This window comes from Saccopteryx leptura, chromosome 8 (assembly GCF_036850995.1).
Source record: "Saccopteryx leptura isolate mSacLep1 chromosome 8, mSacLep1_pri_phased_curated, whole genome shotgun sequence".
NCBI lineage: Eukaryota > Metazoa > Chordata > Mammalia > Chiroptera > Emballonuridae > Saccopteryx > Saccopteryx leptura.
The window spans coordinates 30403512-30430029 of record NC_089510.1 but is presented as its reverse complement, the minus strand read 5'-3'; the positions used below and the strand labels follow the sequence as shown (position 1 = coordinate 30430029).

Below are 26518 nucleotides of genomic sequence, written 5' to 3'. Positions count from 1 at the left end.
TTTAATAAGCTTATACAGAGAAGATGGGTTAGGCAAACTCAAGGAGATGCTTAAACTTTGTGTTTTGCCTGGTTTAGTTCATTAAACTTTGAAAGTTTATAAATTGAAGTAAATTAAGAAGGATGAAACAGATACAAGTAAGTAAACTCGTAACAACAGTCAAGATGTTTTCAATTTCAGTAGTATTTATTTTCATCTCTGTCTTCAGATGGAAAGCTTACCTGGTTCCCTAGGGCACCCCAGAGAAGACTCCTATGGGGTGCAAATAACCAGTCCTACAGGTGTGGGGAGCTGGGGTCCCTCCCCACGGCAGTGAATATGCCTCAAGGCTATGTTGGGGGGAGGGAGGAGAGAGTAACGGAGTAAGGAAAAGAACAGAAATTACATGAATAATGTTATTAAAAGCTGTTAGGAGACATATAAGTTGAAAGAATAAGAATCTTTTAAATAATTATCAGTGGGAGACACTGCTGTTACTGACAACCAACCTTTCTCTCTAAAGAAAGTGTATAAAGCAGGGGTCAGGAACCTATGGCTTGCAGACAAATCTTTAATAAAAAAACAATGTTAAAAATATAAAACATTCTCACATATTACAATCCATTCATTTCCTACCGCTCATGTTCATGGTTGCGGGTGGCTGGAGCCAATCACAGCTGACCTCCGGGATAACACCAAATTTTTATTGGATAATGCGTAAGGTACATGGGTCATTGTATGGCTCTCATGGAATTACATTTTAAAGTATGTGGTGTTCATGGCTCTCTCAACCAAAAAGGTTCCCGACCCCAGTATAAAGGGTGAAATATTACTCCAGAAACAGGAATAAATGAAGTACTTAAAAAGCAGGGTAAGGGGAGAAAGCGAGTAGTTGATTGATCTCAGATCTAGACATTAAATATATTAATAGCATACATTTGTCCAGTACCAGTTTCATCGGATTCTTCTAATAACTTGGAGGTGGGAAAGGCAGGCACTCGACTGGAGTCCACGTGTTCAGTGTGACCCTTCCCACCCACCACACAGCCAGAGGCTGCAGCTTGGCTGTTGAAATTTAGTTTGAGGTAAAGTAATTCCAGCTTCGAAAAGGATCCTGCTGGCTACAGAAAAGTCAAAGTAAAAAACCAGTGGTGGCATTTCCAAATGTTACTGTAAGTACTATAATATTGGCCATAAGTTTTCTGACTGATGTTAAAATTGAGGAAACTGGCATTTTGAGTAGTATAAGAAAAGGCTACAAACCTCAAGGTGGTTTTAGTTAAACCAAAAAAAAAAAAGTGAGCATAACACATATATGTACAATTTATTAAAAACACATGAACACATTAAAACCTCACTATTTATACAATCTAAACTCTAGCAACATATACAAATACTGAGTGACTACAGTACATGCCGAGGTAAGAAAAGTACATTCTGGGAGAGAACAGAGAGAATATCACTGACACTCAAACCATTTTTATTTCCAATATGTACCTCAATGTTTTGTTTCCACCCTTCCCAGTGCTAGAGAGAGAGAGAGAGAGAGAGAGAGAGAGAGAGGGAGGAGATGAAGAAACTAGTCACAAGCTGGATTAAATGAGAACTAGTGCCACACTTGATCTAAAAAGTACTTTCATAACCATCCAACTCTTGGATTTTGCAGTTTAGGGACTTCAAGTTCAGAATGAAAGGCAATAACAGGTCATTTGTTTTTCAGGTAGAGCTTCATTGATTTCTCTTTAAGGTCTGAAAAGCGTAACCTCTTAGTTCTTTCTAAGTGTATCATCTGACACGGTGTTTCCATAGTCCTCTTGCCCTGCAGGTGACAATGTGGACCTAAGGCTAGTAAGTTCAAGCTTCGTGACTCTCCATGAGTTATAGCCACATTCCCGGTTAGATGAGCTCATTTTCTGCTCTCCCCTATGGGGAGAAGGGCAAGTGTACGCACAACATCATAATTCTAATTACTGTATAAAATTCTCTACTTGAACCATTTTCATCATCAAACTAAAACCCATTGTTCAATGCAAAAGTGCAAACAGTGAAACATGAACTTAAATAATTGGACTAGACCCTGCATACAATAGGATCTATTTAGATTTATAGCTTTTAATAAAATATACGTCGGCATTCACAATATCTTTAACTGTGCTGGTTCCTAAGATCAAGTAACAGTGAAGTCAGTGTAATTTTATGGAACGTGTAATGGCCACACTTGTTGCACTGCTGTCTGCGTCTATTTTTGTAATTGTATTAATAGGAAAAAAATTTAATCCAATAAACCACAGTGACTTAAGTCTTTTACATGTTTCAAGCAAAGAATAAAAATTCAAGAAAATTTTGTAAAAAAATGGTTCCTTTCACATTTTCAGTTGTTACTTGATTGTCTCCAAAGCTGTATATATAGCAGACATATAAATGTAGTCAAAACAGAAAACACCCCACAAATCCCAACTCTCTACTGTGAAAACAAACTAAAAGAAAAAAGTATAAACCCAGAAACACCCTTTGTATCAGGCTCAGCTCTTCAATTGGAAAGTAAAATATATAAAAGTAGTAAAAACTAGATATCTGTAAAAATCATTGGCAGTTCAAGGACAGCACAGTGGCGATATGGATCAAGTCTTAAAACATGCATCATTTATGGAAATATTTACTTCTCAAAAAAAAGTTCCATGTGAAAAGTAGGTGCACACACACAAAAATAGCAAGCATCTTTGGGAAAATAAAATAGTTTACTGAAAACATTTCTCTTAAAGCTTCAAACAGGCATATGGTTTTAGGAAAAGTATATTCTCTCTGTACTGAGGATGAATAAAAAAATACAGCAACTGGCTTACTCTCTTCCCACCTGAAAGGGGATGACTGCATTAATAATGTGTTTTACACATTCATATGTTTTTAAAAAAGCTCAACATCTGTGCTTTTTGTTTCAGATATTTTAAAAACAAAGTATGTATTGGTTTTTCAATGAATAAAATTATGCCTCACAGTGTGTCTGGAAAAAAAAAGCACATGAAAATAAAACCAACAGTATCATACATGCAGAGGGCAGGCAGGCTGCAGGAATAGAGCGTTCTATTTGGAAGCGATGTTTCAGATTACTGACGTACTCCTGGGAGCAACAAAATGAAGACCGGTAGTCAAGTTCAGCAAATTCCAGCAACACCATAATCTGGTGGCCCAGGCCAACAGAAATGACGAAGATCTGATGGGAAAGTACATTTCTATTAAGTCACAAATTAAGGTTTATAGAAGAAGGGATGGCAAATTTTAACCATGCAGTTAGCTTTTGCCATGTTGCCAATCTAAAGACCTTTAAACATGGTTTTTACATTACAGGCTGAGAAACTGCAGATTTCTAACTGACCCACCTAAAACTAGTTCTGGGCAAGTGGTGAGAAAGAAGTTGCCCAGAGGTATGGAAAACTACACCTAATAGTCCCGTGCTAGGATGCTGTGACATCTCTTCCCCACGTGGACACAGAGAACCATGCAGGCCTCACACCGCACAGACCGGGCACAGACGGGGGCGTGAGCATGCGGAGCTGAAGAATACATGTTGGACTTGTTGGGTTTATTTCGGAAAACTAAAATGAAAGTTTACTTATTTGATGAAAAACAAAAAATATCTTGCAATTCAAAGAAAAATCTGTCTACATGTAAAACCCAAGGGCAAATTCTGGTTACTTTCTTAAAAGGTAATTTCTATGACTTCTGAAGAATGATTTGGCCTTTCACTGTGATAAATCTAAGTGGGTCATGTTTACAGTATCCACTTGGAAACCCTCAACTCTTCACAACTCATAGTTAAAAATCCCATTGCAAATAGAGTTGGAGGGGACGGAGAGAGTCTCTATTTTATAGCTTTTTAAAATTGCCAAGTTCTTGTTTCCACAGAGAAAAGTAAACGTAAAAACACTGGAGGACCTGAATTCATGCAGTTGAGAAAGCAAGTATCACGCACTGAAAAACTGAAACATTTTATGAACACAGGAACATGGAGGGATGAGACCAGGTCATGTACCATAACTGTCAAAGCACTTGAGTGTCACAAAGTGAAAAATCAATCACCCTGCTTTTTAAAAGTCAGTTTCTCACCTATAGCTTTTCCTAAGGAAAAATGGACAAGTGTGTATGACCGCAATCAAAATAATGTAATCACTATCACTATTTTCTTTTTAAATCCAGAAAGCAACAGAGGAAAGAGGAGGAGGAAATCAGGCTAGTACCCACCATTGATAAAGAGCAGAATTTCAAGCCATTAGACATTTCAAGAACAGTACCATGCATTATTGCCAGTCAGGCTCACAAAGCCGTCTCGAGTTCATCAAAGGTACCTGCAGCATTGGTAATAAATACTTACTCAGTGATTTTTAATTTCTCTGAAGTGCATAGTAGGGCGCTCTTTCTGTTTTAAAAATAGTGTTTTACAGTAGTAACAAACATGATGTTCGCAATTTAACAGGCAAGCAGTAACTGTGCCACAAGAACACTTTTATAGCAAGATGGCAGGATGAGTCGTTTCCTGTACCTCGGTCATCACATTTCCACCAACCACGTCCGTGACAGATATGTAATACATTCTATATATTACTACCACTAATAGGAAAAAAAAAGGCCATGTGCTTTTGAAATGATGCTTTGTAAAAAGCAGCATCACCTTCAAAGGATTTCTTTAAAAACGTCATCACTGTCACCATCCCGCCCTGGTGCGGAGACCTCCTGTGTGCTCTGTGGCACCTGGTACACCAGTTCATCCGGGGCACTTGGAGCTGGCTTCCCACCCTTTGGGGTGTCATACTGGGCCCGGGCTGAGGAGCAGCTGTCAGTCCTGGACAGGAGAGTGTTGTATGTTCCCACTAAAGGAGAAGGCTGGTTCCCTGTAGCTTTGAAAGTGGACGTGGAGGGCAGGCCGACAGAAGCCGTGGCGTGTGCCGATATGTCCATGACGATTGGGGTTGCGTACTCGGGCCCCGTAATTGGGAGTGGCTCGGCATATGCGTGATAAACTTCTTGCACCGGGGAGTTGTAAGGATCTAGGTCAGCATAGCCTGTTTCTTTTCCTTCTTCTGGCTTAAAGGTGGACCTCTGATGAAGTGTGCCAACAATCCCTCCCACAAGCGGCTGCGCATACTCTGGATGTGGCAAAAGACAAACAGAAAAGTTATCTCATCAATACAGGCCTCATACGATTCAGGGTGGAAGCTGCAGGCTTAACCGAAAGCAAACATTTCTTCGTGAAAGTTTTATTGCTGTCTACACAGACCCTGCAAGAACCAACTTCAAAAATTAAAATTAAAGATGTTATCGTGTATACTGTATATCACGGTAATATATAATATGCCAGAGAGCCTTACACATGGTTTTGCACAAAGAGTGTATATGTTCTTCAGAAATACAGTATTTCATAGGAAAAGAAATTTTTCATTTAGAATTTTTTTTTACTCTGAAATTAAATTTAACGGGATGACACTGATCCACAGGAGTGCACAGGGTTTCGGTGAATGTCCCTGTGGCCTTTCTGCGTGCCTACCACCCAAGTCAAGCCCTCTCGTCACCCTCTACCAGCCCTCTTTCTCCCCCTCTAGCCTCTACCCCGGGGAACCATTTCACTTTTACCTAATTTTTTTCTTTTCAAGTATGAGGAAATGTTTACAATAAATACGTACCAGGTTAATAGGATAAATACTGCAAGGCTCACACAATAAATACGTACCAGGTTAATAGGATAAATACTGCAAGGCTCACTACGCCTTCCCTGCTCTTCCTGCAACACCCTTCTGTCCCCAATAAAACCAAACAAACTTCCAGATAAAGAAGAAATGCCCAGTGTTTAGAGACGAATGCCTCAATTTTATGGACAGAACATCCGAGGCACAGAAATGACGCTCTTATGGCCATCTTGTCTACCTTTGAAAAACAGCTCATCTCTCACGCGTGAAAAAGACAAAAAGACACTGTAAGTCCCAAAGCACCTTACAGCAGGCACAGCAGTTCCTCCCTCTGCCTTGTGGCGGAAGCCTGCCCCCAGTACCTGCGGAGTCGGTCTGCAGCACTGCCGTGACCTCTCGTGGACTCAGGTGGTTAACCTCGCTGCTGCTGTAGCGAACTGGGGCTTCCTCGTGCTCCGCTGACTTGGCAGGGAGAAACTGCTTCATTCCTTTCCACCAGCCTTCATTGTGGTGGGAAGCAAAAGAGACCATTAAACGCAAACCTGTGTCTGAAATCATGGATTAGTCAATCCTGTTGTGGGTAAGCCATATCTTTAACAAATATCTATACAAATGAGCCGTTACAAGCTTTTTTTTTTTATTGTGGGAAAATACACATAACAAAATTTGTCATCTTAACCACTTTTTAAGTATACAGCTCAGTCACATTGTTGTGCAACCATTACCGCCATCCATTTCTGTAATTCTTTTCCTGTTGTACCGCTGACCCTCTATACCTATTGAACAGCGACTCCAGTCTCCCCTCCCCCAGCTCCTGACAGCCAGCATTCTACTTCCTGTCTGGATGGTTTTAAATACATTATCTTGGCCCTGGCCGGTTGGCTCAGCGGTAGAGCGTCAGCCTGGTGTGCGGGAGACCCGGGTTCGATTCCCGGCCAGGACACATAGGAGTAGCGCCCATTTGCTTCTCCGCCACCCCCCCTCCTTCCTCTCTGTCTCTCTCTTCCCCTCCCGCAGCCAAGGCTCCATTGGAGCAAAGATAGCCCGGGCGCTGGGGATGGCTCCTTGGCCTCTGCCCCAGGCACTAGAGTGGCTCTGGTCGCGGCAGAGCGAAGCCCCGGAGGGGCAGAGCATCGCCCCCTGGTGGGCAGAGCGTCGCCCCTGGTGGGCGTGCCAGGTGGATCCCGGTCGGGCGCATGTGGGAGTCTGTCTGACTGTCTCTCCCCGTTTCCAGCTTCAGAAAAATACAAAAAAAAATAATAATAAAATAAATAAATAAATAAATAAATCTCACATGCACAGAATCATACAGTATTTGCCTTTTTGTGACTGGCCTATTTCGCTTAGTATAATGTCTTTAAGATCATCCTTGCTGTAGTATAATGCAGAATTTCCTTTTTAAGGATCAGTAACATTCCACTGCATGTATACACGTTACACAGCCCTTCATCAGTCGATGTTTCTACATTTTAAGTGTTGTGAATAATACTGCTAATGAGCATAGGTGCAGAAGTATTTCTTCGATACTCTGCTTTTAATTATTTGGGGTATATAACTAGCAGTGGAACTGCTGGATCATGTGGTAATTCTATTTTTAATTTTTTGAGGAACCACCATACTGTTTTCCACAACTGTAACATTTCCCCTTCCCCCACCAACAGTGCACACGGTTCCAATTTCTCTACATCTCCAATAGCCGCCCCCCCCCCCCCCCCCCGCCGCCGCCATTCACCTCATTGTAGCTGATGTTGAGCATTTTTTCATGTGCTTATTGGCCACTTGTAGATATTCTTTGGGAAAATCCTACAAGTCCTTTTTCCATATCTGGATTGTTTTTGTTGTTTTAGAAATTCTCTACACATTCTAAATACTAATCCCTCATCAGATACATGATTTGCAAATATTTTCTCCTATTCTGTGGGTTGTCTTTTTACTCTGTGGACAGTGTCTTTAATACAAAAAATTGAAAAACTTTCATTAAATCATACTGGCCTATTTTTCCTTTTGTTATCTAGGCATTTGGTGTCCTGTCAAAGAAACCACTGCTAAATCCAGCGTCGTGAAGCTTTCGTGCTAGGTTTTCTTCTCATAAGTTTGTTTTTAGGTCTTACATTTTGGTCCTTATCCATTTTGACTTAATTTTTGTATATGGTGTTAGGTTAGGGACCAACTTCTTTCTTTTGCATGGGGATACCCAGTTTCCCCAGCCCTGTTTGTTGAAGACTGTCCTTTCCCCAGTCAGTGGTCTGGGCACCCTTGTCAAAGCTCAACTGCGCAGGCTTATTTCAGGGCCTCTGTTCTACCCCACTGGCTGACATGTATGTCTCTCTCTACGCCAGACCACACTGTTCTGATGATCACTGCTCTGTAGTACATTTTCAAATCAGGAAGTGTGAGTCTTCAGTTTTGTTCTTTCTCAAGACTGTTTTGACTATTAGCTGTCCCTGAACCCTAGGATGGATTTGTTTATTTCTGCAAAAACATCATTGGGAATTTGATGGGGATTCCTACTGAATCTGTGTATTGCTTTGGGTAGTACTGACATGCTACCAATACTAAGTCTTCCAATCCCTGAACATGGGATGTGTTTCCATTTATGTCTTTTACAATTTCTTTTCGTAATGTTTTCATTGTATAAGTCTTTTACTTCCTTAGTTAAATCCTAAGTATTTTTCTCTTTTTGATGCTATTATAAATGGAATTGTTTTTGTAATTTCCTTTTCATAATATTGATTGTTTGAGTATAGAAATGCAGATGATTTTTGTGTGTGGAATTTTACCCTGCCACTTTGCTGAATGCATTTACTAGTTGTAACAGCCTTTTTGTGTGTGGACTCTTTACGGTTTAGTTCTTCAAATGTTTGGTAGAATGTACCAGTAAAGCCATCAGGTCCAGGACTTCTCTCTGTTTGGGTATTTTTTTGATTACTAACTCAATTTAGTTATCAGTCTATTCAGATTTTCCATTCCTTCATGATTTAGTTTTGGTAGGTTTTGTGTTTCCATGAATTTATCCATTTCATCCAGGTTATTCAATTTCCTGGTGTATAATTTTACATAATATTATTGTCTTATAATCATTTGCATTTCCATAGAGTTGGCAGTGTCTCCACTTTCATTTCTGATTTTAGTAATCTGAATCTTCTTTTTTCTAAGTTCATCTAGCTAAAGGTTTGACACTTCTGTTGATCTTTCTGAAGAATCTTTTGGTTTCACTGATGTGCTCTACTGTTTTCCTATTCTGTGCTTTGTTTATCTCTGCTCTAAACGTTACTATTCCCCTCCTTGTAGGAGGGAAAGGTAGCTTCAGGTTTAGTTTGTTCTTTTTCCAGTTTCATTAAGTTGTTCAAGAGTATGTTTTGCTTTGATAGAATATATAGTGCAGAGCAGAACATAGTAGAAATCTCTATTAAAAGCATATACACAAGCAGGCCCTGGCCAGGTAGCTCAACCAGTTAGGGTGTTATCCCAACATGCTAAGGTTGTGGGTTTAATCCCCATCCAGGGCACATGCAAGAATCAACCAATAAATGCATGAATGAGTCGAATAATAAAAATCAATGTTTCTCTCTCCCTTCCTCTATCAAAATCACTAAGTAAAAACAACTTTAAAAAGCATATACAGAAGCAGATCCCTAGCCAGATATAGTCTGTCTTTGGTAGGGGTGGTTTTTATTGTATTTTTTTCTTTTTTCAAAAACTACTTTCCAAGACCCACCCTGGGGGCGGCGGCCAGCAGCACGTGATCAGCTCCGCCCCTGCTCTCTGCCTCTGCCACACCGGTGAGCTCTTCCAGCTCCTAACAGTTGTTCCAGTAATGACACCAGGAAGTGGGAGACCTGCAGGGTCCTCCGCTGCAACGTGCAGCACCCTGTCGCCTGCCACATGGAGCTGACACTCAGAGGATGGCAGCCTATCACGGCGGCGATGGCAGACCTCACAGGTTCTCCACCTGCTGGGCTCCCCTTGGTGAACACCCAGAGCAGAGTAACAAACACTATCACTATTCCCAGGGCCACAGCCTCTGCTTCTCATAGCGCTCACGGAGGCCTCAGAGAAAGCCGGTTTCCTCACGAGAAACAGACACATGGTAGATAGAAATCAGGTTAGTTTTCCAGAAGAAAAAGAATTCTTTTCTATTTTGTTCCTCACCAGAAGAAACTTAACAGGAGAGCACAGATGATGAGAACAGAGGAGGAACACTATTTTCCTAACAGTGGTGGGGAGTGTACGTGGGTCTGAGAACCACCCTCCTTTCACGACTGCCACCCGGAGGGGAGGGACTTCCGCTGACGGAAAGGGATGCAAAGTCATGAGTTACCTGCCCGGTCCCAGTAAGGTAAATCGTAGGTGCCTTCATTTTTTTTCTTCCTGGAAAAATACAGAGAAAAAGTTAGCAAATAAAGTGAACTCACTAGTAAGACAGCTCTGACACTGCAAGATAAACACCGAAGTTAATAATTAGTCAAAAGTACACATCTCTGCTTGACTTACTCAGGGAAGTCCTCTATTTCCATTTGACTTTGCTGAGGCTCATAAATTCTGGACTCTCAATAAGTAACTGTCTCCTGAGACAGTTAATCTTGTTACCCAACTATTTCAGAAGGAATACAGAAATAAAAAAAGCTCAGCCTGTAGCTAAAAGGACGGAAGCAAAATAAATCTAGCCCTGACGTGAGTTTTTATGGGCAAATCATGTTAGGTCTGATTTGGTTTTTTTTTTTCATTTTTCTGAAGCTGGAAACGGGGAGAGACAGTCAGACAGACTCCCGCATGCGCCCGACCGGGATCCACCTGGCACGCCCACCATGGGGCGAAGCTCTGCCCACCAGGGGGCGAAGCTCTGCCCACCAGGGGGCGATGCTCTGCCCATCCTGGGCGTCGCCATATTGCGACCAGAGCCACTCTAGCGCCTGAGGCAGAGGCCACAGAGCCATCCCCAGCGCCCGGGCCATCTTTGCTCCAATGGAGCCTTGGCTGCGGGAGGGGAAGAGAGAGACAGAGAGGAAAGTGTGGCGGAGGGGTGGAGAAGCAAATGGGCGCTTCTCCTGTGTGCCCTGGCCGGGAATCAAACCCGGGTCCTCCGCACGCTAGGCCGACGCTCTACCGCTGAGCCAACCGGCCAGGGCTCTGATTTGGTTTCAAATACAAATTTCACAGAACAGAAAGTGCCCACATTTTCTTCTGCATTGTTCTTTTTCCAATTTCCTGTTTTCTTCTATGGTCCTTTGTCTCAGAGAAGTTTCCGATGTCACATACCCTTAATCGCACAGACTGAATTCCGCCACTATCCCAGGATAAATGAATTGTCCCTAACAGTGACAAATGGCTGAGGGAAAAACAAAATTGGATTCTCCAGGCCTGGGAGTTGAGATCCACATATACAACAAAAAAGACCCCCCAACCCAACCCTCAGCCTCTGACATACCCTCTCCAGAAGAGATCTCCCATTCCTCTGTTAGGAATGACTAAACCCTGGCCGGTTGGCTCAGCGGTAGAGCGTCGGCCTGGCATGCGGGGGACCTGGGTTCAATTCCCGGCCAGGGCACATAGGAGAAGCGCCCATTTGCTTCTCCACCCTCCCCCCTCCTTCCTCTCCGTCTCTCTCTTCCCCTCCCACAACCAAGGCTCCATTGGAGCAAATATGGCCCGGGCACTGGGGATGGCTCCTTGGCCTCTGTCCCAGGCGCTAGAGTGGCTCTGGTCGTGGCAGAGCGACACCCTAGAGGGGCAGAGCATCGCCCCCTGGTGGGCAGAGCATGTCCCTGGTGGGCGTGCCGGGTGGATCCCGGTCGGGCGCATGCGGGAGTCTGACTGTCTCTCCCCGTTTCCAGCATCAGAAAAATACAAAAAAAAAAAAAAAAAAGAATGAGTATCTACCAAGAGCCTTTTACAAAGGCCAGTTTCTGATTCAAGTATGCAAATCTAATTAAAATGAATGCTTTGCAAGTCAGAGAGGAAGCGGAAGTCCATCAGTGCATGAACGGGGACAGAACAGGTTTGCTCAAGATCACAAATGTGGCTTTCTCAAAGAGCCCAAGCTAGGTGCTTTTCCTACATGGAAACATTCTTCTCCAGTATTAAGACTGTATTTTTATTATTGGTATTAAAAACTTCCTTATTTTAGAGTCTGGCTGTATTTAAAGTAAAACATTTCAATATTCCCAAGTAGAGTACAATGTAAAATTTGTGGAAGAGACAACAGGTGCTTGCTGAAAGTGTTAATCAAAAACTAGAATGTAAAAGAAATAAAAAGGTGCTGGTTTAATGATTACTACTCTTCTCCTTGAAAACTATCATAAGACTTCTAAATAAAAGGAAATCACCAATCTTTTCTAAATAGAAGCTAGATGCCCTATACGGCTAGTACAATTAATTGAATGGTTGTACTATAAATGCTTTTATATAATTTCAAACGCTAAAGCTTCGGGTAATTTTTTCATTACATGTCAAGTGCTCAGCCTAGTGCGTGGCATGGGCTAAGGTCCCAGTAGCCGCAGCTGTTTCTATCGTTGCTCTCCTCGCTGTGTCCACAGCCGCTTCCCGGCAACCCCTGTGCTCCCTGTCGCGAAGCCGGTCATCAGCAATTTCAACTCCCATGTGTAGAAGGAACCTCAGTTCTGCACCTCAGACCTCTGTCCTGAATAGACATATGTTCTGGCTCTCAGGAGTCAGAATGTCCACAAGGTTCTTTCAACACCATCCCAAACTGATCTCAAGACCTGCTTCCTGCCTCTCTCTCAACATTTCTGCTCCCCGGTCCTCACTCCCGTGTCCCTGTGCGTTAACCACAGTGGATGACACTTTATGTTACATGCTGGTTACATGTCCAGAGGCAGCAGTGGGTCACAGCAGGGTCTCTGCAGCCGGGTCCAAAGCTCCACTCTGCCCAGTACTGGCCAGGTGATCTCAGACAAGTTATGCCCCATCTCACTTTCTTTTTCTGTAAAATGGGGTTTATAGCTGTACCTTTGAATAGGTCATTTTGAGAATCACATTAGTTAAAACATGTAAAGCCTAAAACTAGCATTTAATTTTCTATAAAAATTGGCTGTTGCTGTTCTCATCGTTACTATTGTCACTGTCCAGGTCTCTGAAAGCATCATGAGTTTTCTTTCCTGGACTTCCCTAAAGCCCTTTCTCCCTCCCCCCGTCCTCCTGCCCCCATACTAACTTGCTGGGTCTCTGCTCAGACCACTTCCCCCACACCAGGAATCTGGGATCCACTGGGATCCATGCTGGTACTGTGGCTGGCACCTAACTGCACCGTATCCTCTCCATTCTATAAACTTTGGGGTTCATCACTGGCCCCCTAGCACAAGGCGCAATACTTGGCACCGGGTAGGAGCACAAATATTTATTGAACAGTGGAACAGAAGAAGTCATTCTCTTGTTCTACCAACCTGTCCCTCCTGCTCTGTTCCCTCAACTCGTGACCCCCTACCTGGTCTACTGCACCAGGCAAACCTCAGCTCAGGCCGGGTCCTGCCTCCCTGTGGGATAACCGCCGCCTCCCTTCCATGCCAGTGGGACGCCTCTCCATCTCTTTCTCTAAGATCGCTGTTCTAGTTCCTCCTGGCCTTAGTAGTTTCCTAATTCATCTTCCTTCCTCTTCAATCCACTCTGTGAAACTACTGCCATTATCTATTTTTTCAAGTTATTTAATTAAAAAAAAATTTCCATAGATTTGAGAGAGGGGAAGGGGGAAGGAGCAAGGGAGGGAAGGATGGAGAGCGAAGCCTCAACTCATTGTTCCACTTAGTGGTTCCATTCAGTTGCACACTCACTGGTTGCTTCTTGTATGTGCCCTGACCGGGGATCAAACCTGCGACCTCTGACACCAGGACAACATTCTATCCACTCGGCTACCCAACCAGGGCTGCATTATCTTTCTGCAATCATCTGACAATACCACCTGTGTACCCAACACACTCCAGTGACTGCCCCCCTGCAGCATGAAATCCGGGTTTCTCTGCCGATCCTGGCGCAGGCGGCACTGCTGCGGTTCGTCCTCGGGGCTCCATGGCAGGCCCCCCACCGCCCCGACACGACTCGCCATTCTGCCCAATCCCACACGTCTCTGTGCTTCTGCACAAGCAGTCCCCTCAGTCGGGGCCACTCTCCAGCTTGGCAATGCACACATTCGATACAATAAATGTACTCAGTAACTAACTGTGTAACTGAACATTCTCATTTTTATGGGAATAAAGGAGAAACACATATTTTTATTTTAATGACTCTCTTAGCTCCCCATGTCAAAGAGAGGGATTCATAGTTCACCTTCTGTAGTTTCTGTTTCACATGGGGAAATACCCACCCTAGGACCAATTAGGCGAACCACTTATATACCAACCTGTTTCTCCAATGCCAAGCACACACTGATATGAGAATGAGCGTGGTGAGGACCATGACAAGCACGGGGACCAGGACTGCGGCCAAGGCTACATCTGAAACATACCAGAGGCAGAAGAACAAAGACCAAGCACATCAGCATTCAAAGATGTCTCCCTCAAAAAATACCAGAAACATTAGTTATGAAATGAGACTGGGCAGGAGCTGGTAACCTCAGGTGCTTCCATGGATATCTGGAAGTCTGTCACATTATTTGATTCACTTTCTGTATTATGTTTAATATTCTTCATAGTAACTTAAATCACCAAGATAATCACGGAAAGACAAATGATAACTGAGACAAACACTTTCTACATATGTGATAAAGGTTTACTATTATTAATATATTACAGTATACTAATAAAAATTAAATAATAATAAAGTTGGCAGAGATAAATGAATAATACATTAAAAAGACAAGTGACCTTTCAATATGTTAGCCTTACCAATAATCAGAGAAATGGAAGTTAAAACAAGAATAAGATCCTACTTCTGCTCATCAAATTGGAAAATATTTAAAAGAACTAATTGTTGAAGAGAGTATTAGGAAAAAGTATTTTTATGGGAATATAAATTGATACATTCTTTACCATTTTGGGGCAATATGTATAAACAATAATTACTTGGCAATTCCATATCTAGAATTTATTCTTATGAAAAAATTAAGATGACCTTCAAGGATGTATCTTTAAAGAAGTTTGCTTCTGTATCTGTGGAAGAGTGAAAAACTGAAAATAATCCAAATGCCCAACAATGAAAGGGAATGTGTAAGTACATCACTGTATCTTCCTTAGAGAAAAAAGGACACAGCGCACGAAAATGATGCTGCAACATGATGGCACAATACTGAGAGATCTGGGAAGGAAACAATGTTGTGTTAAGTATAGAAGGCCAGCTGACAACAGGAGACGGAGAGGATGGTCAATAACATGAGGCCTCTGAGAAGCTGGATGGATGGGAGCCAGGGCCCAGGTGAAGTGATTAGCCTTGAGTAGCAAAAGAAACCCCTTTTACTGCAGCGGACAGAGGGTAAAGGTGAGTCTGTAGATTCCACAAAAAGGGAGTTTTCTTTGAATGGCTTCTACCTCCTTTGTGAAGTTGAAGAGGTTACTGGAAGTGAATAAAGATCTTTGGGGTCAAGGGTTTAAAAAACAGGGAGGCTACTGTGGAGAACAGACAGAAAAGCCAATGAGGGAACAGCAAGGCCGGTGGCCGGTGCTCAAGGCCCCTGGAGGAGGAGCAGAAAGTCGTCCCGGCACAAATCTGTGACGTGCTCTCCTCAGCATCACTCAGCCTGAACGGGAACAGGGAGAAGTCCTGTCAACGGAAACCCTGATTCAAGCTAGAAAGCACCAAGAATTCGGAAAAGAAATGTGCTTGTTCATCCCTAACATTTGTAGAAGTGGAGAAGAAAACCATCAGGTCCAGAAGGATGCAGTTTGATTTAATCAGAGGCTTTCAAATATCTGCGTGGGCTTGGGTCTGCCCATCACTGTCCCGGAGACAAGGAGACAAGCGTTCCTCAGTTAAAAAGCCCTGTGCATCTGCTGTTCGTTTCAATCTTACAGAGACCTCGTTCTGGGGGAAAATGATTTAGGGACACTTTTAGTTTTGAGATTTTAAGGTTCTACAGGATGGGACAAAAGCAGGTTAACAGCTGTGAGTGTGTGAAACAGTTTATCCTTGTATTATTATTTATTAATTATTATATTACTTTTCATGTGAACAACTCTAAACCTGTTTTTGTCCCACCCTGTATAATCAGACTTTAAGATGAGCAAGACTTTTCAGCGACGTTGCTTCCGTCCAGGCCTGTGGCCTGGGGTTCTACTCTAACACGTGCCTTCAGCAAAGTGGCAAGACGCTCGCTGTGGCTGCTCAGATCTCTCGGCTCTGAAGACTCGTGCTTTTCTCTAGAATTTCCGGCAGCATGAGAAATAAACTGGTCTGCTTGGAAGATAGGGAAGAAACCGACACGTGGAAAGGTGGATCAAGTTATCTGAATTCAGGCAAATTTTCAAAAAATGAGAATGACTGAAGTTTTACGTGACACAAGCTGCCCTGAGTGAGCTGTGCTCTCTTCGCTGCGATGTCCTGAAGATAAGTATGCTTAGTTATCTGCCAGCACGGACACCAATTCCTCTGGACACGGCTGCTTTCCTCTCGTAGCCAACTGAAATTCTGTTTTTCAACAACTTATAAAATCAAAGAACTACTCTGTTTTGTATATGCTAGTACCTTATTTATCATAAATAAAATTTGAAAGTAAATTCTTTAATCCATTTATACTTACAGTCTGAAAAACTGTAATCATAAACATTTAAACCACAGAGACTCAAGTTTTGTTTATGAGCATGTCAATTCAGAGTATTCAAAAAAAAGTATTTCCACTAAAACTTGTTTTCCTTTCTCTTCTTTTTTCTTGCCACCTAGTTCCATATGCAGCAGTTAATATATAATAAATAAAAAAAGGTTTCCTGTTATGCTTTTAGTTACTTCTAGAACTATTTCTGGGCATGAGACTCCAAGTGTTTAGTTGCACAGGAACAAAACTGCAGCAGGAGGGCCTAGAATACAGCTGCCGTCTCTAAATATTTAAGGAACAATTCATGGCTCCAGAGGAGAAAACTTAGCACAAAGAAGTCTTTTGCCAAGAAAAGGGACAAGTTTTTTTGGATGTACTTAAAAAAAAAATTGAGGATAAGATACTGAGGGTTTAAGAGCTAGAAATGTTCTAAAAACTTTAGTTGAAAACAAAATGAGACAGTACTACGCAGCAGATGTTGGTGTTCGGGTCTGCCTACCTTTGGTTACGTTTGGAGTCACTGTAGTGTTTCTGATATCAGGGGTGGCGGTTGTTTGTTCTGTCTGGGCAGGAAATTCATTGCCACTGCGAGGTTGTAGTGGTTGAGTAAATTTCGGGGCATGACCTTGAAAAAAAAGTTTTAACACTCTTTATTTATCTATAGTATATCAGCTTGAGTAAAATAAAGTTATTATAGAATGCTTTTACCATGATTTATGAACAGTTATACCACAAATCCAGGGAATATACAGTTCTCACATTTACAGGTGGCGTACCTTGGGGTATTTTTGGAGGGGCCGTAGTGTTTTTGAGGTCACTGCTGTTCCGAGGAGGTGGAGGAGGTGGAGTGAGTTTCGGAGGACGACCTTGAAAAATGGTTTAGAAAAGTTTACTCATTTTGCTCATAAAAATCGTAGCTGAATATAGTAATTTAAATGTCTTTACCATTTCCTAGATTACTTAATTCTGCATAGTGATTTTAAATCTCAGATAGAAATATGCCAGAAGTTAAATATACTCTGTATTAAATGCACAGATACACTGGGATTTCTCTGTTTTTAAATAATTAAATTGAGAGTAATCTTAAGAAGGAAAATAATGGGGAGGTGAATGATATTGAACTCAAAAGCAATAGAAATTTCATTATAATTTGATATACTATTCATTAATTCATTTAATAAATACATATTTATGGACAGCCCACATGTGTAAGCACTGTCGTAGTTCTTAGGGCTACAACAGTAAACAATGTATTAAAATATTATATAATATTAAAGGAAGTTACTCCTACTTTTAATTTATTCAAAGTAAAAGTTACTTAGATTGAGGTTACTGCTATAATCAATCATAAAAGCTTATGTGATGCTAACATATTACACGAGACCTGATTAACAGTTATTAAGAACTGAGACTAGATTTGAGAAGCAATCTTATTACAACATCTCATCAAGGATGCCCTCTCTCCTACTTGTAACTTTGGAAATCCTTTTGATGTCTAACTTTTTAAAAGGGTAACTGTTTCTTTTTAAGAATTCCTTTAAGAACATAGTGTAATCAGAGGTTAAACAGTCCTATTATTGTTAATTACTTTCTCTGAGAACAGGCCCTGGCGTGTTCTGATTAACCCAGTGAAAATACCATGTCTGACACATGCTACTTTACCTTTAGGAATAAACTGACATCCAAGCAGTTCCACTTTCATGGCAATTTTCTGCTGCCACTGGGTCGGGTTCACTCTAATAAAACGTGCAATAATTGGTGGCAAAAAGTTATTACGCACATCCTGGTGATAATCTTTGTTTCCTTGAAATATCTTTAAAAAACAACAAAAAATTGGTACTTTACATCAACAGAGGCCAGGGCTAAATTGCTCCACTGACACATGATTTTTTTTTGTTGTTGCTGTGGGTCTTAAATGAGATCTGCAAAGTATGACAATAAGAATTAATTTTTATGAAGCTAAATTAATCACAATTTGGAAAACTAATAAGAAGCTGAACATCCTTCATCAAAACTTTATAAAGAAAAATACAGAATATAAAAAGGATTTTAAGCTGATACAAACTCAGGAATGCCAACCTGGCAATCTGGGAAGAGAGCTTAATTGCAATGAGACGGTTTGTTTTCCTTAATAAATTAGTAACTCCAGTCTGGTGGAATTACCAAATATTTAAATATGTCGATTTTACTTTCAGAGTAAAGCATAAATGAATATATGAGATCTTAGAGGAAATGCTTTACAATGTACTTTTCATAATTTTTCTCTCAATAAACAGACCAAAGGCAAACATATACTAACAAACACGCAACAGATCTATATCTCCACCTACTGGGTAAACTACATCAACACAGCTCCCACATTCTGTCTTCTTGCTGCCATTTGAACTAGGAAGGACACTGTTACCTGCCTAATTTAATGGTCATAACTAAACAGTAACAAATGCTGTTATGAATAATCCTTAGGAGCTCTTAAGGACAAAGCATTTCATATAATTAACTCAGCTGTTCTTCATGGCAACCCTACGAAATACGCAGAACCCAGAAAACGGTAGCTTACAGAATGGGACTGCACGGCCAGTCAAGGACAGAATAGTGACTTAAACCTGTCTTCTGACTGACGTATGGGCTCTGCTAAGCAAAACAGAGCCCCTTTGTTCCTCATGCCAAGTCATCTAGGGTTCTAGGTAAACGAACATCTGCCTAAAGTCAAAGGGGCTCCGTTAAGGTAAGAACAAGTAACTGTTTACCTCCTCAATCAAGTCACTTACAAATATCACAGCTATTTTCTTCCTGGCTGATGCACATGGCATCAGATTATAAATATCTAAGACACGTTAATAGCCGCCATTTTCTAAGAGGTCTATTTTGAAATTATAATAATCTCCACACTAGTAAGCCTCCACTGTTTCCTCAGATATTACTTTGAAATAAAAGAAAAGCAATTATTTAGACTATTATATTAATGGAACAGAAATAATAAACATGATATGGGGACATAAAAAGTACTCCTGAGATCTTACTCTGTACTGCTGTCTCATTTTTATAAAAAACTTAAAAGAAAAATTTTATAAAAACTAAGTAAAAAAGATTTGCTATATTTACCCTGTGAGCATCTATTACAAACCCCTGTATACAGGGAGGTTTGCAAGGTGCCACGAGGGTACAATGGAAACAGAAGCCAACGTCCCCATTTTCAAAGAACTTGAATTTATTGGGTGTTACCATGCATCAATATGGCATAGTAGTATAAGAGATGTATTATGCAAACAAGTTGTACATCCATTCCCCTTTCAAAACAAACCCAAAAGCTATCTCAGTCTGTAGGTACGTGTTCATGCATGCATTCATGTTTAGAAAGGGTGTGAGAATGAATATGCCAGTCACCAGTACTCACTGGGGATAGAAGAGGGAGCAGATAGGATAATATAAGTGATGCAAAAGACTGTTATTTCATATAGTTCAACACAAGGACTTCCATTTCTATCCATAATAAACTAACAGTCACTGGATTTAACCATCTGCCTTAAATTTCTGAGAAACTGATAAAAACAATTGGCACAATGGTTTTCAGACCCTGGACAACAGGCAGCATATCCCTGAGGAGAGGGAAATAAAGCGAGCCCTCCCATTGCCTCAGCACTGCCTAGAGCCCAGTGTCTCACTGAGTCCGGGAGGCCAAGCTCGGAGACGGAGCCACGGCAGCTAGAAGCTGAAGGGTACAGTACCGGAGAGAAGAACACTGCAGAGAATTCTAGGATTTATAGGAAGTCTCCCCTTACGTCCTCAGCTGCTTATGAAGATACTATCTGTGGGCGGTAAAAACCCAACAGAAACACCGAAAGGAGCCAGTAGAACAATTACAGGGCTGGGAACAGCTCCCACTGCCAACAGTCAGAGTGAAGAAAACTCAAAACACAGAGGATGTTGGGTTGAGTAATTAGAACACTACTTTCTCAGAAGTAGGTAAAAATTAGAAAAAGAGGCTGCTCAAGTGTGCCTAATAAAGCTAAAATGCAAGTCTTGAAAAGATAACGATTTTCCAGTAATAAAGCTAAAAAGTAAAGGAATAATAAAAAATGAAATCTAGCACCAAACAACATAAAGTTTACAATGTCTGGCGACCAATCAAAAATTAACAGACATGTAAAATATGACCCATAATATCAATCAATATAAAAGGATCTAGAAATGAGGTATTAGGAGCTAAAATTAGTAGACAAGGGCTTTAAGAGTTACTATATACTCCACATGTTTCAGAGGTAATGAGAAACATGAGCATCTTAAGGAGACATGGAAGAAATTTCAAAAGCTCCAAACTGAAAATCTAGAGGTGATAAATAGAATATTGAAGCTAAATACACCAGATAGGATTAGACATTGCAGAAAAGATTACTGAACTTGAAGACAAGACAATAGAAATTTCAAAACTAGAACATAGAGAAAGATTTAAAAAATGAACAGCATCAGTGAACGGAAGGACATTATCAAGAGTCATAATATTCATGTAATTAGAACCGAGGAGGAGACACGGTTGAAGGGAGCAAAAGGCCTACAGTTTCCCACATCTGATGGAATTATAACCCCCAGATCCACATTCAAAGAAGCCCAAGCAGAAGACACATGAAGACAGCCACATAAAGCACATCATAACCAAACTACAACAAATGATAGAAAGAAAATCTTAAAAGTAGCTCAGGGGAAAAAACAACACATTACATATTAAGAAACAAAAATTAAGAATGATAGCAGAATTCTCGCTGAAAACAATGCAAACCAGAAAACAACGTGTCAGCATACCTAAAGTGTTGAAACAAAAATCTATCTAGAATTCTTAACTCAGCAAAATTATCTTTCAAAATGAAACTAGAAAATATATATATTTTCCAGAAATATAATTCAATGTTCTTAGATGGTTTTTATTATATAAACATGGATAATTCTTATACTTTTAAAAAATTAACTATATTCCACAAATATAATAAATACTATACCAATAAATATGGGTATGCTAAGAGTAAAAAGTAGTCAGGTTTGGGGGTATTAAGCAGAAGACAGAAACGGAGACAATACTGTTATTTGCTTCCATGGGTAGAGGCTCACCAAAGATGAAGTTCATGTGAGATCAAGTAGAAGAGAGGAAAGAAGGCCTTGAACAACAGCAGAAGAGCTTAGATCCATATGAAAAAGTATAGGAAGCCCCTGCAGTTTTTGAACAAAGAGACGAGAAAAGTGGTGATTGAAGGTATATTAGTAAATCTTACATATGATAAAGAACTGAAAGTGTCAAATAATTAAAACAAAACTCACAGAGAAGCTTCATTAAAAATATGTGCTCATAATTTCAACTTCAGATGAGAGGACTCTCCCTTCCGAGGGGACATGGACTCTCGCAGTTACAGGATCTGTGTGGTGGTGCGAGGCCCAGGACCCAGGGGGAGTGACGAACAGCTGGAGGGGAGCCACCTACGGCCGCTTCCACCCTCACCCGCCGAGCTGCACACTGACCACGGTCACGCTGCCAACCCAAATAATCTCATCATGACCACAGAAGTCAGGGAAATTCTTCAGGCAGGAAAATAGAGGTTTTCTTTTTTTTTCTTTGACAGAGAAAGACAGAGAGAGAGAGAGAGAGAGAGAGAGAGAGTGTGTGTGTGTGTGTGTGTGTGTGTGTGTGTGTGTCAGAGAGAGGGGCAGATAGGGACAGACAGACAGGAAGGGAGAGAGATGAGAAACATCAATTCTTTGTTGTGGCACCTTAGTTGTTCAGATTGCTTTCTCATATATGCCTTAACTGGGGGGCTACAGCAGAGTGAGTGACCCCTTGCTCAAGCCAGCAACCTAGGGCTCAAGCCAGCGACCTTGGGCTTCAAGCCAGTGACCTTTGGGCTCAAGCCAGCAACCATGGGGTCATGTCTATGATCCCATGCGCAACCTAGCAACTTCACGCTCAAGTCAGATGAGCCTGCGCTCAAGCCAGTGACCTTGGGGTTTTGAACCTGGGTCCTCCGCAACCCAGTCAGATGCTCTATCCATTGCGCCACTGCCTGGTCAGGCTAGAGAAGTTTTCTATGACTAAAGTTGAAATGCTCTTGAAATGACCTTTCAAATCTAAAATAGCCTATAAATTAATGTTCTTTTGCCTTTAGCCCTTTTTCTCTCCTTGCCTACAGAGTAGAAATCTGGGAACAAATTAGGTTTCTCCATCATTCTGTGTATTGATAAAAAATATTTTTAAAAACAGAAAATTATGTTTTCTTTTAGAATTTCCTACTAAAGTATCTAAACAATTGAGTTAAAATATATTAAAAAAAGAATCACTAAAGCGCTTAATCCTTATGTTCATCAAAAGGATCCTAGAACCACTGAGAATTTCCTAACCGTTGTTAGAAGGGTAAGGTCAATAACTAACACTACCAAAAGTAACCAGAAGAGGGCAGAGGAAGTCCAAATGATATTTAACTTTAATACCACACAGGAGAGTTCCTGTGGCTTTTGAAAAAGGCTCATTTAAAAAAATGTTTTAAAAATACCTTGTTAATCATTTTACCTTATCCTGCTCCACACCACGCTCTCTGTACACAGTCCATCTCTGTCCATCATCACTGTATAGAATTCTGTAGGCCGACACATAGTAATTATGCTCCAGCATAGTGGAGCCAGTGGTCACAATGCCTGGAGAATGGAGAGTTACTTTATTAGTGCATATGGTCTGATCTTCCAGGTTTGTTCAATACTGAAACATAAACTTGGCCCTGGCCATTTGGCTTAGCGGTAGAGAGCCAACCCAGCGTGTGGAAGTCCTGGGTTCAATTCCCGGCTAGGGCACACAGGAGAGGCACCCATCTGCTTCTCCACCCCTCCCCCTCTCCTTCCTTTCTGTCTCTCTCTTCCCCTCCTGCAGCCAAGGCTTCACTGGAGCAAAGTTTGCCCGGGCACTGAGGATGGCTCCATGGCCTCCACCTCAGGTGCTTAAATAGCTCCGGTTGCAACAGAGCAATGGCCCAGATGGGCAGAGCATTGTCCCCTGGTGGGTTTGCTGAGTGGATCCCGGTGGGGCACATGCAGGAGTGCCCCACCGGGATCCACCTCCCCCCACTTTTCTACCTCCCCCCACTTCTCACTTTGGGGAAGGAAAACAAAAACAAAAACAAAAACAGAAACAGAAACTCCTAAGATACACTGTTCAAACATTTATGCCTAGGACACATGATCATACCTAAGTGCAAATTTCATTATAATAGTAAATCCTTGGCTTTGTTCCCTTGTAGAGACAGGAAGAATTACAAGCACATGTAAGGAAAGGACCATTCTATTTTAGCTGTTTGTGTTCATATCATTGTAAAATGTATTACACCCACTGAGTAAGAATGACTTTCTGGGAATGAACAGATTGAAGATAATTATTGGTATTTTTTTTAGTAACAAAGCAAAATAAATTAACAAAACCAATCCCAACCAATTATTCTGACCATTTGCTAAATTGCTCTAAATAATTAAATTTATACTCAGCACATGTAGAATATTATTTATAGCATTTTAAGTAAATTTCTCTTAATGACTATAATAGATGGTTATTTGAGATTTCTGAGGATCACTTTGCTGAAATACCACCTTATACGAATCTTATTACAATAAGAAAAATTAATAAAATTTAAATACCAACTCCTCTCCTTTGTCATGTTTCTATATATAAAACTGTCTTCAGTAATATTAATACCAAGAAAAAAACCTTAAAACCTTCCTTGGCCAGTTGGCTCAGTGGTAGAGCACTGACTAGGCATGTGGAAGTCCTGGATGTGAGTCCTGGTCGGAGCACACAGAAGCCACCATCTGCTTCTCCTCCCCTCCCTTCTCTCTCCCTCTCCCCCCATCCTGCAACTGTGGCTCCACTGATTTGAGCATGCTAAAAATAGCTCTTGCAAGCATGGGCCCCAGATGGGCGGAGAATCAGTTCCAGACAGGGGTTGCAGGGTGGATTCCGATCAGGCACAAGCAGGAGTCTATATCCCCTCTCCTCTTAAAAAGCACAAAACAAAACAAAAAACCCTAAAACCACATTAATTAAATTTGCAGTGACTTAATTTTCTTTTTTCCTTCTTTTTCCAAGTGAGAGGAGAGATAGAAAGACAGACTCTTGCATGTGCAAGAGTCACCCGGATCCAATTGGTGACCCCCATCTGGGGCCGATGCTCTGCCCATCTGGGGCCATGCTCACAACCAAGCTATTTTTAGTGCCTGTTTGGGAGGCTCCACAGAGCCATCCTCAGGTACTGGGGCCAATGTGCTAGAATCATTTGAGTCATGGCTGCAGGATGGGGAGAGAGAAAAAAAGGGGGGGAGGGGAGGATAAGCAGATGGTCACTTCTGTGTGCTCTGACCAGAAAACAAACATGGGACTTCCACACGCCGGGTCTACACTCTACCCGAGCCCTGCAGTGAGCCAGGGCCCTAATTTTCTATAAAAATCTTAGATGTCAGCAGGCTTTCAAGTAAAATCAGTACTGTTCTAAAAAATTATGTCTTTAACCTGTTATCTTTTTTTCCTTGTTCAGATCTATCTGTAACCACTGATACTCATCAGTGGCAAAAGCAGCCCACGGGGGCCCTGGTTTCTTCAGCCTGGCCTTCTCGGGTCTCCAGCTGTTCTCGTGCCCTGTGTGGTCCGTCCACTCCAGCACAGATGATGCCGTTATTTGAGGATCGGCAATCACACCGGATTCCATGCCCAGTGTTCCATAACAACCTGAAACAAAAAGAAAGTAATTGGGTGTCCAGTTATAAATTTAAAATATATATAAACCTGCTCAATGCAAACTTTGTGTTGTACCTTTAATTAACAGACACTATGCAAATAATACACTGTAATATAGAAATTTCAAAACTAGCCAAATGTTTCTTGGCTCAAGTTTTGTGTCTTGTCAGGGATTGTATATATTTATTCACAAGCAATTACCATTAGTTTAACGGAGGCAAATTATTCTCTCCATGGACGAGCTCCTAGGTCAGTCAGTGGGTGAGTCACACACCCTTACCTCCTTCAGGTATCTGCTCAAATGTCACACTGTCTGTGAGGCTTGCCCCGACCCCACCTGTCCCTCCTGCATTGTCTAGCCCCTCCTTCCCTCAATTTCTATGTCTTTTATAATATTATAAACAGTAATTGACCTATTCACTGTTTATGTCCAACCTCTCACTACCCGAGTGGAAGGCCCAGGAGAGCAGACTTCTGTTTCTCCTGCTCACTGCCGTTTCCTAGACCAGAACAGTGCCTGGCAAGTAAAAGAAGGCACTCAACAAATATTTTCAGTCAAATGAATGAAATACTTCTCCAGACAAGTTCAAAAGCCATCTTTCTTAGAATCTCTCCTTGCTTACACGATCATTTCCCTACTAATAGAAAACTTCCTGTTTATTTCCTTCATTATATTATTAATGCCCATTTTACCTCAGAGTGTCACTGTGACAAATAACCAAGAATGTGCAAGAAACAGCCTTGGCACAAGGCCTGAGATACGGTGTTCAGAAAACTTTAGCTACTACAGCATATAAATTATAGTAGGTTATAAAGTCCACGCAAGCTTACCACTTGTCTTAAATGTAAAAAGACTTGTAGATAAGTGTCCCCTGAAAAAGAGAAAGGTTTTTTTGGTGACACATTACATAACTAACATGACTCTCCATATTTGTCTCAGTAAAACATTTTTTTTTTTGTTTTTATTTTACTATATAAAGAACTAAGAATATTCTCTGGTTATATATTAGACAACTGATAATGTTCCTAGAAAAGGAGAAAGTCTCCTTTCTAAGCAGAACCTCTGAAATCAGCACACGGAACTTGTTACTTTCTGTGCAAGCGTCCAGTTCCTCGTTTCACGTGTGATTGTGCAAATATGGTCACGTAACCTTGACTATATAGTCTTATTTTATCTCTTCTTCATGAAATAAATTAAGTCCTAGACCTCTTCTGTGGCAGTTGCTGGAGAGGGTACACCTAACGGGTGTGATTCTCACGCAGGAGGCTCCGGGTTCCTGGGTAAACAGAAGAGAGACTGCCTGCACTTGTCACGGGAGACCGCCGTGTGGAAGAACATGAGGCTGTGTCAGTGCGCAGCACACGTGGATTTCAAGCTACGGGCAGGCTGGGTGCAGGGTGGAGAGTGGAGGG

At 41.4% G+C, this 26518-nt stretch overlaps 2 protein-coding genes across 3 annotated transcripts in view; one reads left to right on the top strand and one right to left on the bottom strand.

Moving 5' to 3' along the window:
• Positions 1-4195, top strand: part of ST3GAL6 (ST3 beta-galactoside alpha-2,3-sialyltransferase 6) — an 83174-nt gene extending 78979 nt beyond the window's left edge. Inside the window, exon 10 of the mRNA XM_066347490.1 lies at positions 3325-4195. Within this exon, the coding sequence (XP_066203587.1) occupies positions 3325-3351 (27 nt within the window). The 3' untranslated portion in view covers positions 3352-4195. The remainder of the gene's footprint in view (positions 1-3324) is intronic.
• Positions 1285-26518, bottom strand: part of DCBLD2 (discoidin, CUB and LCCL domain containing 2) — a 106750-nt gene continuing 81516 nt past the window's right edge. For both annotated transcript variants that reach the window (XM_066347485.1, XM_066347486.1), the window contains 10 exons: positions 25937-25977; positions 24881-25096; positions 22901-23025; positions 18016-18166; positions 17130-17219; positions 16853-16978; positions 14011-14104; positions 9979-10028; positions 6020-6157; positions 1285-5120 (listed from right to left, as the gene is read on the bottom strand). In XM_066347485.1, the coding sequence (XP_066203582.1) occupies positions 4648-5120; positions 6020-6157; positions 9979-10028; positions 14011-14104; positions 16853-16978; positions 17130-17219; positions 18016-18166; positions 22901-23025; positions 24881-25096; positions 25937-25977 (1504 nt within the window). In that variant the 3' untranslated portion in view covers positions 1285-4647. The remainder of the gene's footprint in view (positions 5121-6019; positions 6158-9978; positions 10029-14010; positions 14105-16852; positions 16979-17129; positions 17220-18015; positions 18167-22900; positions 23026-24880; positions 25097-25936; positions 25978-26518) is intronic.